Source organism: Pseudomyrmex gracilis, unplaced genomic scaffold, assembly GCF_002006095.1.
Source record: "Pseudomyrmex gracilis isolate BER0280 unplaced genomic scaffold, ASM200609v1 scaffold_8, whole genome shotgun sequence".
Classification (NCBI taxonomy): domain Eukaryota; kingdom Metazoa; phylum Arthropoda; class Insecta; order Hymenoptera; family Formicidae; genus Pseudomyrmex; species Pseudomyrmex gracilis.
In genome coordinates, this window is record NW_018020592.1 from 1,160,399 (window position 1) to 1,172,664 (window position 12,266).

The 12,266-nt window shown below is 41.3% G+C and overlaps 1 protein-coding gene across 3 annotated transcripts in view; it reads left to right on the forward strand.

Annotated features, from left to right (window-relative positions):
• The window catches only part of LOC109860944 (microtubule-associated protein futsch), a 45,170-nt gene extending 33,614 nt beyond the window's left edge, over positions 1-11,556 (forward strand). For all 3 annotated transcript variants that reach the window (XM_020440378.1, XM_020440385.1, XM_020440375.1), the window contains 2 exons: positions 1-9,292; positions 9,419-11,556. The exon at positions 1-9,292 is cut by the window's left edge and continues 1 nt beyond it. In XM_020440378.1, coding sequence (XP_020295967.1) covers positions 1-9,292; positions 9,419-9,588 — 9,462 coding nt within the window. In that variant the 3' untranslated portion in view covers positions 9,589-11,556. The remainder of the gene's footprint in view (positions 9,293-9,418) is intronic.
• The last annotated feature ends 710 nt before the right edge of the window (positions 11,557-12,266 follow it).

Below are 12,266 nucleotides of genomic sequence, written 5' to 3' on the forward strand. Positions count from 1 at the left end.
TCACCGGTTTCTGATGAACCAGAGAAACCTCTAAGTGAAAAAGCAGACGAATTGAAAGAAGCAGAAGAGAAGAAAATCCCCGAAGTTATTATCGACAAACGACCGTCTGTCGATGCAGCTGCTATACCTGAAGCTAAATCGACTGCGCCGAGTACAGAGAAAGTCGATGAGAAGGCTGTGACAGATGAGACAAAAAAAATTGAGCCTATGATCAAAGAAAAAGTAGAAGAGCCACAACTTATCGAAAAAGTTCCTGAAAAAGTTTCCAAAGAAATCAAGTCAGAAACAAAACTTGCAGATGCAACAGGCTTTTCGTTTGAACCAAAAACAGACTTACATGAAGATGATAAAAAATTCAAGCAATTAGACACTACAGAGATTAAAGAAACTCCGGTAGTTAAAGAAGAAGAAACTCCCGAAGAAATTCCCGAAGAAGCTGCACGTAGAAAGAGAAGTATATTAAAAGACGCGGAAGATGAAATAGTACAAACAAAGGACGAGATTGAAAAGCCTAAAATTGAAAAATTAACAGATGAACCTGTAAAAGATGACACTAGTACTGTAAAAAGAATGTTAGTCACAGCAAGTAGCGAAGATGGCAGAGAAGAAACAGAAATTTGTGCAACTGGTACTATAACTTTCACGAAGACTGTCACTCCGGACGACTCACTTAAGGACGTATCAATCAAATCCACACCAGATAAAGATTCTTTATTGTTAGAGATTACCGTCAAATCCACACAAGATAAAGATTCGTCACACTCAAGCATGAGTACTCCTCGAGATAGTATTTCCGATAAATCTGCACCTGAGGGTAAAGATAAAATTACTTCCGAAGATAGTTTAGATAAATCACCTGTCGGTACTCGCGATTCGCAAGATCTCGAAGACAGTTTAGAAAAATCAGATTTCCGTAAGTCAAAGGATGCTGAAATATTGTCAATTGATGATGACAAAGAAAAAGTACCAGAAAAGTCGGAAGAGGCTGTAAAACCAAAATCTCCCATAGAAAAAGAAGATTCAAAGGCACCAGTTGTAGTTGATAAAGATAAATCACCTGAATCACCGAAAAGCCCTGTAGAAAAAGTCGAAAAACCAAAATCTCCTTTATCATGTGAACAGACAATGAAAACTGATGAAATAGTTTCCACGAAGACAATTGATACACTTTTAGAAGAAAAATCGCCGCTCGATGTGATACCCGAAGACACCCAAAAGTCAAAATCATCTATTCATTTACCAGCTGAAAAAGTTCTAGTAGAATCAGCTGAAAAACCAAAACTTCCAATTGAAATGCTTTCTGAAAAAGAAGGAACTGATGTTTCAAAGACACCTGAATCACTTCATTCAGAAGACGTTTCACCAGCCGAAACAATTTTCTCAAAATCTCCCACAGACAAACCTGAAATGTATATTGCAAAAACACCTATTGACGAAGAAGACGTTGCTCTCGAAGCGGTTGCTGAAAAATCACCTGTTAAAGAAGCTAAATCAATCACGGATAAAGATATACCGATATCTACGGAAAAAGAAAAAGCACCGAGTCCGGAAAAAGATGATCAAAGACCAGAAAAGCTCGACGCGAAAGATATCAGTCCTAAACCCACATCGCCTATTGTTGCTACCAGTGCATTGGATGAGAAAGGTTTGGATACTGCTTTAATCGAGAAATCAAGATCGCCAAGTATAAGCAGCGAAAAAGAAATATCTGTACGTTCGAAATCTCCTAGTATCGCAGATGATAAATCAATGCAAGCTGATCACTTGCTAGCTCATCCTGACGAAGAATCATTAAACATCGTAGTTAATGTAAAAGTAGATCTAAAACTCACTGAACTAGAAGACAAAGATGCAAGCAAATCCAGTTCACCAAGCATAGCGACTGACAAACTTCCTGAAGAAGTTGTGGAGGATAAACGTCCTAGCATAGTGGAAAAAGAAATTATTGAGCAACTTGTCGAACCAAAGTCTAGTATTGTCAGTGACAAAGAAGAAAAAGAAGATGCAATCGATAAGTCTAGATCTTCAAGCATCGGCGAACTGGTCGATAAAGATGTATCTGAACGAAGAAAGTCTTCTATTACCACTACTAAAGTTGAAGAAGAAAAATCAGTTGAAAAATCACGATCGCCTAGTATTACCGAAGAGAAACAAACTGAGAAGATAACTGACGCTAAATTAATACCCAAAGAAATTGATGAAAAACCGAAGGAAACAAAAGAAGAGGTTAAACAACCAGAAAAACTCGATGAAAAAGAACCAGTAGATAAATCTAGATCTGCAAGCCTTGTTGGTGAGAAATCTGACGATATTAAATCTTTAGATAAATCTCCTCCAAGCGATAAAGCCGAAGAAAAAGAAACTGAAAAAACAACATTGCCTATTCTCGAGAGTGTACATGATGAAAAGGGACCAATTGACAAAGCTAGATCTCCAAGCGCGATCAGCGATAAATCCGATGAAGAGAAAGAAGCCGATCGTTCAAAATCACCCAGCTTAGGTGAGGACAAACTGGATCGTCAAGACGTGACGGAACATTATTTAGAAAAACCAAAATCTCCTATTTTTGATAGGCCACAATCGCCTAAAGTTATTGATAAGACTGAAGAACCACATGATAAAGATAGATCCCCCAGTGTAGTTAGTGATAAATCAGATAGTAAAAAAGTAAGTGATCGTTCTAGATCACCAAGCATTTCTGTAGAAAAAGTAGATCTCAAAGATATGGACCTATCTGTCGAAAGAACCCGATCGCCTAGCATTAAGGACGATAAACTGGAACAGCTTCCAGTATCAAAATCACCTACTGCACTACAGTTTGCGGAGCAACCGGTTGACAAGTCAAGATCGTCTAGCGTGGTGAGCATTTCTGGCGATCAAAAGGATTCTGCAGGCAAATCTCTTAGTATTACAGATGACAAGTCAGACCTCAAAGGCGATACAGAACAATTAAGTGAGAAGCTAAAATCTAGCGATCAGAAAGAAGAACCTGCAGATCGCTCGAAATCACCGAGTGTGAGTGGAGAAAAGCCAGATTTAAAAGACGTTACAGAACCACCAACAGAAAAATCAAGATCAGCTAGTGTTATTAGTGTCTCAGGAGATCAAAAAGAACACTTTGATCGTTCAAAATCACCGAGTATTGCTGGAGAAAAATTAGATTTGAAGGACGTTGCGGAACAACTCGATGAAAAATCGAGATCACCTAGTGTTGTTAGTGTCTCAACAGATCAGAAAGAACAATTTGATCGTTCGAAGTCACCGAGTGTTGCTGGAGAAAAACCGGATTTGAAAGACGTTGCGGAACAACCCGATGAAAAATCGAGATCACCTAGTGTTGTTAGTATTTCAGCAGATCAAAAAGAACAATCTGATCATTCAAAATCACCGAGTGTTGCTGGAGAAAAACCGGATTTGAAAGACGTTGCGGAACAGCCCGATAAAAAATCACCTAGTGCGAGTGATCTGAAAGAACCTGGAGATCAATCAAAGTCGCCGAGCATTGCTGAAGAAAAGCCAACTGAGAAAGATACACTAGAGGCGAGGACTGAAAAATCCAGATCTTCTAGCGTTGTAAGCATCGGGGAACAGAAAGAAATCGATCGCTCGAAATCACCGAGTGTTATTAGTGAAACACCGGATTTGAAGGACGTTGCAGATCAGCAAGTCGAAAAATCAAAGAAAACCACTGATGAACAGAAAACTCCCGGTATTCAACAAGAACCAATCGACAGAAGCAAATCGCCGAGCGCGAGTGAAAAATTGGACGACAAAAAATCAACCGATGATTCGAAATCGTCAAGCTTATCCGGAGATAAATCTGATTTGACAGACATTACAGAAGAACCCTTGGATAAATCTAAGTCACCTAGTATTACGAGCATTGCATCAGATCGGAAGGAATCAATAGATAAAGTAAAATTGCTGACGGTTCTGGATAAGAAAGAAGAAGTCGATAAAAGTCTATCGCCAAGTGTGGCTAGCGATCAGTCGGAAGAGGCAAAATCGGCAGTTAGTTCTAAACCGGCAAGCGTCGCTGGAGATACAGTGGACTTGAAGGACGTATCGGAGATACCAATTGATAAATCTAGATCGCCGAGTGTTATAAGCACGAGTGACCAAAAGGAACCAATTGAGAAACCAACGTCACCTACAGCTCCACATAAGATTGAAGAGCCACACGACAGAAGCAAATCACCGAGCGTGGCGAGTGAAAAATCTGACGAGAAGAAATCTGTCGACGGTTCAAGAGCAACTAGTGTTACTGAAGAGAAACCAGATCTCAAAGATGTAATAGAATCACCGGCTGATAAATCCAGAAAGTCTAGTGCTGTGAGCATCACGACTGAGAAAGCGGAACCGTTTGAGAAATCAATATCACCTACTGTCTCAGATCAATTGGAGCCGCTTGGTGATCGAAGCAAATTTTCTATCTCTCCTAGCGATAAATCCGATGAAAAAGATGATAAGACCAGTACCAAAGATTTTTACGAAGATGCTATTGATAAATCACCGAGTTTCACCGATATGAAAATGCCGGATAAGAAACACGCTGAAGAAGAATCTTCGACAGCTTCCAAAGATTTGGACATAAAACAAGACGATACTGTTTTATCATCACACGACAAATCGCGATCTCCAAGCATCGTTCTTGATAAGCCAGATGACAAAACATCATTAGAAAAAGTAGATATTGATGGATTAAAAACATCTGCTGTAACTGAGGAGTTGGCTGTAACAGATAAAACGAGATCGTTGAGTATTATCAGCGACAAAACGGAACCGAAATCACCATCCGAAGTCTCGAGATCGCCAAGCTTAATTGATGACAAGATTGATCTGAAAGATAAATCTCGATCGTCCAGTATTGCAAGCGGAAAACTTGACGACATTGACAAAGTTTCGTTACAAGAAGCAAAAACAACTGAGCGATCATTGTCATCGAGTTTGCAAGCTGGACAAATTCCGGCAAGTGAATCTGCTAAATCGGAAGCCAGTTCGCCAGTGGACAAAGTTCCAAAAGACAGATCGCGTTCGCAGAGCGTTTTCGATGTCGGAGAGAAGATACCGGCCAGAACATCTAGTTTATTCGAGGATAAACCAACAGAAAAGGCGATTTCTCCGGAAGAAAAGGATACTTCCGAGCACACCGGAGAACCACTTGATGAACAAGAGGAACATAAGAGCCCAACGAAGAGTCCCGTAACTTCTGTCGAAACAATCGAGAAAGAAATGCAAAAGATTCGCGAGAAGCGATTTGCTGAGTTTGAAGAACCACATGCAGTACAGTCGAGCAAAGTGGAGAAATCCTACGACGTAGAAGAAGATATTGTTAAAATAACAGCCGAGAAGAAGGCGGATATTGAAAAGTATATTTTGGAAGAGTTTATTGTGAAGAAAAAGAAGATTAATTCAATAATAATTGAGAAATTGGTTATGACATATGTAGTGCCGCAGTTTATAGTAATGGAAATAATAGAAGATCTCATCAGCCGAGAAAATGTATCCAGAAACGCTGTCTTTGACTTCACTGATGAAGAATTATCTAAACACGAGAAAGAATCCAAAGAAACAGTAACGACGGAGAAGAGAGCAGATGTAGAAAAGTATATAAACGAAGAATATATCGCGAAGAAAAAGAAAATTACGCCGGTGGTGTTGGAAGAAATAGTCATTCTCAAAGCTGTGCCGCGATATATTCTCATTACGATTATCGAAGAAATTATTGTGAAAAAACAAATATCTAGGAATACCATAATTGAAGGTGATTTAGAAGCCAGAGCAAAAAGTCCAGACGAGATAAAAGAGCAATCCAGTATACCGACCAGTGTGGATTTGAAAAGATCTAGTATCACTCCGGAGTATCCTCAGAGTCACGAAAAAGAAAGTGACACTACAAAAGATGAAAGTTCCGACGGCAAAGTATCTCCCGCGGGTAGCGATCGATACAGCAAAGACGCACCTTCTGCTAGTCCGAGTCTCAGTCCAGAACCTGTTCCTTCTGACAAATCAACTCGGGGCAGCCCACCATTATGGGAACAGTATAAACACGACGAATTTACGATGAAAGAAAAGAAAATAGAAATTGAAAATCTTTTGGAAAAAACTGTGGAAAAGTGTATATCTAAGAAAGAGAAGATTACACAAGAAATGATTAGAGAAATAATCGATAGCGCTTTTCCTTTATCCAGATATATCATTTTCGAGATCTTGAACAATATCTTAATTAAGTTGAAAATCTCGAAAGAATCCGTGCTCGACGAAGAAGTTATACTTCTCGATAGATATGAAGCGCGGGAAGATGTACGTGGTATTCATCGTGATGATTATGATGGTAATCGCTATGATTATGATAATGACTACGATGACCTGGAACATGACGCCAGAAAATCCTCGATGGGCGTGGACATGTACGCAGAATCGAGTGAACGACAGGACAAGTCTGTTACCGATTATCCAATGGATTACGAGAGCCAATTCCACAAAGCTTTCGTCAGTGGTATGACAGAGATGCGAACGACGCACATAACTACACTTTCTGGTAAATCAACGCCAGAATATGCTGATGGAGCATCCGGTAAATTACCTGAACATACACTGACCACAACTCATATAACGAAAACGGATATCGACGATTTGAAAACTGCACAACCTATGCAAACTGTCATACTTAGAGAGAGCAAAATTGCGGAACCTCATCTTCCAGAGGAAAGTGCGAAAGATGACGATAAAGTTACGGAAACTATAAAACGAGACGTTGTCGATACAAAAGAAACTGCGGAAATCTCAACAGGAGAATCTTCCAAAGAAAAACCGGAATCGCAAACTGTTGAAAAGGAAGCAACATCAGAGAAATCTGATTCTACGGCTGAATCTACTGGCGAAGTTATTGTAATTAAAAAAATAGTCAAACGCGAAGTGATTGAAGGCGAAGAACCCGAGAAAGTAACTAAAGTGGTACAAGAAATAGTCGAAGATGCTCCGGAAACGATTACCAAGATTATCAAACGGGAGACTGTTGAACCGGATGACAAGCCGGAAGTAGTCACTAAAGTCATTAAACGGGAGATCATTGAGCAGGATGAACCTGAAGTAATTACAAAAGTAATTAGACGCGAAATTATCGTTCCTGATGAAGAACCAGGTGATTCCAAAGAAGATTCCGGTGAATTTGTGAAGACAATTACAACAAAAACAACGAGAACGATCGTGACGGAGGAATTACCAGATGCCGAACTTTTGCAAACCGATCCTTCAAAAATTTACACAGATCCTACTTCAGGCGCAACTTACAGAGTTGTGAGCGACGAAGGAGCATCTGATACAACAAGCAGCGCCGATGTGAAGCGAATTGTGACGACAGTAACTACAATTACCGGTCCTGATGGCAAAATTACCACGAAGAAAGACGTGAAGGAGAGCACTGACACTGTGGACAGCGAAGAAATGTTGGAAAAATTGATTGACTCGAGCAAGATCACAACAGAAACCACCAAGTCTGCGGAAAAGATCATCAAGGAAACCATCACTACTGCAACATCAGGCACTTCGACACCTGACGTGAAAACCTTCTACGATTCCGGCAAATCGACACCGGATCTCAAGGAAGACAAATTTGACTCCACGGGAAAAGATCGCTTAGGCGCGGAAAAATTCGAACCTCCGGTTTCTCCCTTGGTGCGAGATATAATATCCGACGATAAGAGTTATTCAGGCAAATCCTCGCCCGATATATCGTTGCCTAAAGACATCGTATTTAGCGGTTCAACCGGTAAATCCACACCAGAAATTCCAATGTCGCCATTGATCAGAGACGGTGCTGCGGTGCAACCTCAAGTGTCAGGAAGATCGACACCTGACATAAGATCCGAAGGTCGATTATCTAGCACACCAGAAGGATTAAAATCGGGTGAAATGATTCGAACCATAATTACAACTACCAAGACGATATCTGACGAGGGTGAAATAGTGACAACCACTAGAGAGGTTACGGAAACGACGAATGAAAAAGGTGAGACAGTTATACTGGCGGAGAAAACCGACGTGAAAGTGGACGAACGTCTGTCGAGCAAGGATGCGGAGAGCGCCATCAGCGATATTATTGGCAGCATCAAGTCCTCGGAGATGCAACGTACTGGTAGTGCTGCATCCGATGACGCGGCCAGCGAGAAAGATCGCAGTAGTCCGTTGAGCGAGCAGAGCAGCGCGCGAAGCAAAGCTCCTCACACGTTGGGTAGCAGTGAAGAACGGCACACCTATTCCGACGACGAGCCACCCAGCTCACCTCTGTCCTCAACTTCACAAGTGGGATATTCGCCGCAGGCCACACGTCGCCTTGATCCGGGATCCGACAAGGAGGAGGAACAGAAGCAGGTCGAGTTCTCGACGGCCGCGATGAGCAGCAGCTTCTACGGCGAGTTGCCGGCGGTACCGCCTCAAATGTCCGCTATGAAGACCTTCCACGAGGAGACTGGCATACAGCAAAAGAGCAGCGATCCCATTCCCATTCACAGTCGTTTCACGGTTGAGAAAGAATTTGTCGGTTACGGTGAGAAACCAGACGCCAAAAAATATGTTGACGAGGCCGATCTCGATTTCGACAAAGCTCTGATGGAACACAAAGAGATGAAGGAGGCAAGCGATGCTTTAAGTAGCGGTATATCACCTAGGTATACGAACGGCAGTCTTCGACACGAATCGAGCGATTCAAAAGATCATCCGTCATCTTCTTTTCGGGATGACACTAAAGATGACTCAAAAGGCGACTCGAAGAAGGATCCTTTGGAGGGATGGGGAACTCCTCTCGGACTGCCGTCTCCGAAACCTCCAAGAAAATTTAACCTAAAGAATTCTGCTCAATCTCAACCATCGTGCTCAAGCGAATCAACTTCTGATACTCTTAACTTCGACGTCGCAAAAGAATGGGGAGAACCTCTTAGACTGCCATCTCCCGCACCGGTGACCAATGAGATTTCGAATAAAGGAACACCGGGGACACCGAAGAAAGAGCGAAAACAGGCGAAGAAAGTTCAGTCGGAGAATATCAAGAATAAGAAACGCTCGGAGAGTCCCAGCAAGAATGAGAAGAAGATAAAAGATTCGAAGAACAAAATTCAACCTGTCTATATGGATCTAGCTTATGTGCCGCATCATGGAAATTCCTACTACACGTCCTTGGATTTCTTTAAGAGAGTGCGAGCAAGATATTATGTCTTCAGCGGCACTGAGCCCAGCCGAGAGGTCTATGACGCTCTACTGGAAGCTAAGAAGACTTGGGAGGACAAAGATCTCGGTATATGATCAGCCAAATTATTAATAGTTAAATAATTTTTAAAACTAGGCAACAAAACTGCAGTTTACGCGTTTTGCGTGTATGTTATGTGTACGCATGAATGACATGTATATATTTTTAACGCAGAGGTAACCATGATTCCGACCTATGACACTGATACTCTGGGATACTGGGTTGCCGACAACGAGGAGGCGCTCGCGGCGAATCACATAGACCTGTCACCGTCCGCGTCCCGATGCACTATCAATCTCCAGGATCACGAGACTAGCTGCAGCGCCTACAGGCTCGAGTTCTAGGGATTGGCAGCCTGCTCAGCCGTAATAGTCGAGTTCTGAGCGGCGTCCGGGAACACGTCATCATTCCGTTTTTGGACCCATTCCTATATAAAAAGAAAAAACAAAAAGGAAGAAAGGTTGTGCGCAGGCCAACCTACCGTCCCGTCAGGTTGATTTCCTGACTTCCTTCTAACAGATTGAGAACAAACACAAACGGCATTTCGAATATCTTTGAAATACCTTCGTGGTAGCGGCCTATAGCAGGACCCTAGACATTCTAACCGAACAATGTAGAGATTGTCCCAAATAAGACTTTCGATCACGCTTGGTCTCGGAGTGAGACTTTTTAACCTAAGTTAAGTCGTTTTTTCCAGTATTTCTTCGTGAGAAAATGGTGCGACAAGAATCAAGAAATAGATAGGAATTTTTCTTTGCCCACGAATACAAGGTATATAAATTGATTAATTACTTATTCTAAGAAGCCGTGTTTATTGATAGAGAATTCTTCACATTCGACTGCGAGACTCACGTTGTATTGAATAACAGTAACGTCCAATAGTGTCGGTCATTGGTAACTAAAAAATGTATGTATGTATTTCTATACTTTTTGCACTGTTCGCAGCATCGATAGATGTGCGAGTGGCGCTTGTTACCTAATTACTGCTCAAATCGAGAACAAGTCCAAAGTACACTCGTTCTCACGAAAGTTTTGCGCCAAGAAGGACGACGATCACAACGTTGTTCGCACGTATTCATGTACTGTTGATCAATCGCGAATTAACGACGACACGAAAGTACCGCAGCCTGGGACAATCTGTACTTAGTTATCGAGTAAAAAAAAGTTGACTATAAGATATTCTAATTTCTGATCCGCGTGATTCAGGCGGGCCGAGAACGATCACAATATCACTTCCGACGCGAGAGACCTCCTCGTCCCACCTTTTCCTCAATTAAGCAGATTAAAATAAAAAAAAAAAAAACTTTTAATATCTTTGACACAGCTGCCGCTTTAAAAGCACCGCGTAGAATTCAGTGTATCAGTTTAAACAAAAATGCAAAGACAAAGAAACGAGAGAAGAAAAATACCACGAAACATTTTACCCCGAGAAGATACATCGCGAACGGAATGCGCGCTTGAATGACGCGCTCATATATCGAGGACGAGAAGATCCGATTGATCAGTGATGATGATCGGCGGATCATCGTTCTCAAACAGACACGCGAAATGAGGATCGAAGTGAATGATCCACATTACCTTCGAAACATTATCCTTCATTGTTAAATGATTCCCTTTCTCGTCGTACATGTCTATTCGTGCGTAGGTAAAAAAAAACAACGGTTAAAAATCCGTCGGGAAGTACTAGGATAGGATACAATTATCTGTATCGTGTTTCTATATCGTAGAGAATAGAGATTACGAGAGCCGGTGATTGTGTGGCAGATTCCCATTTGCTCCGTCGTCTTGAGATCCGCGCGGACGATGCAAGCCAAACGTTATATATAATCGAAGAGAGTCTGACGAGAGGTTAATTTTTCTCAAACGAAGCAATCTGAGAAATGTTATGATTGATGATAATGATGATACATCTCGAAACGTCCATCCGACGGAATACCAGTCCAGCTTTTATTGTTTCTTTAGAACGGAGGAGATCTTTGTGTTTCCTGAAATAGCGACGCGAATGTATAACCTCAGAGAACAGTGATCGTTAGAATTTTTGAAAACGTTGATTTTTATTTGAGATCTTTGTGGACGATGACGTTGTCTTCGTGAAATAAAGAGAAGCTCAGCTTGCGCATGTGACTACGACTGCGCCACAATTTCTACAAGAATTAATATCAAATTTCATCAGCCAACAGTACGAAAGAGACTTTATGACACCTAAGTCACTGTAGCGCCTCACAAACAAGTTTGCAATCGTTAGATATTGCGAGGAAGCTTCCTCGAAGAAAAGAAAAAGACAGTTAAAGAATTTTCTCTAAAAAAAAAAAGAAGAGCAACGAAAGAGAAAGTTTAATTACTGGGAGATGTGGGAAAACTTGCTGAATGCTTGATGAAGCGCCAAATGCTGGATCAATGATCGAATCTTTGCAACAACAATGAAATCACGTTATCGTTCATTATGACAAATTACACAATCGGGCAAATAGAGTGACAAATATTTGTCTGAATGATTGTTTTACATTCGATCACTGTTTTCTGAGATGTACCAACACATTATTTACCACAAGGACAACTGATCACTGTCCTTTGAGTAGACATTTCCAGATGGACTCCCGGATTCGTTTTTGACGGTTTTGGAGTCAGCGTAGCGTCACGCGAATCCATTCGAAAAAATCGATTAAGATCGATGAAACTTTTTGTACTTAACTTTTTCTCAACTAGGATATTTTATTGTAAAGTCAGAGATAGAAAAAGACGGATTGACGAGACGACGACGACGACGATGATGATAGTACAATGACGATAGCGACTGATAACTCGGAGGGAGAACGTATCGAACATCGCGCTTATTCGAGATTCTCACTACGTGATTATTTTCAGTAAGCAGACGACATTCTCAGCAAAGTAAGTAAGTTCTGCTTGGGCAGCACAAAAATTCTAAATTTCAACTTTTTAGATATTTGTGCTATCAAAGCGCTCCGGTCGTCTTTCTCTTTCGAGAATGAGAGTATCGGAGTCGTACCAAGTATAATCTTGA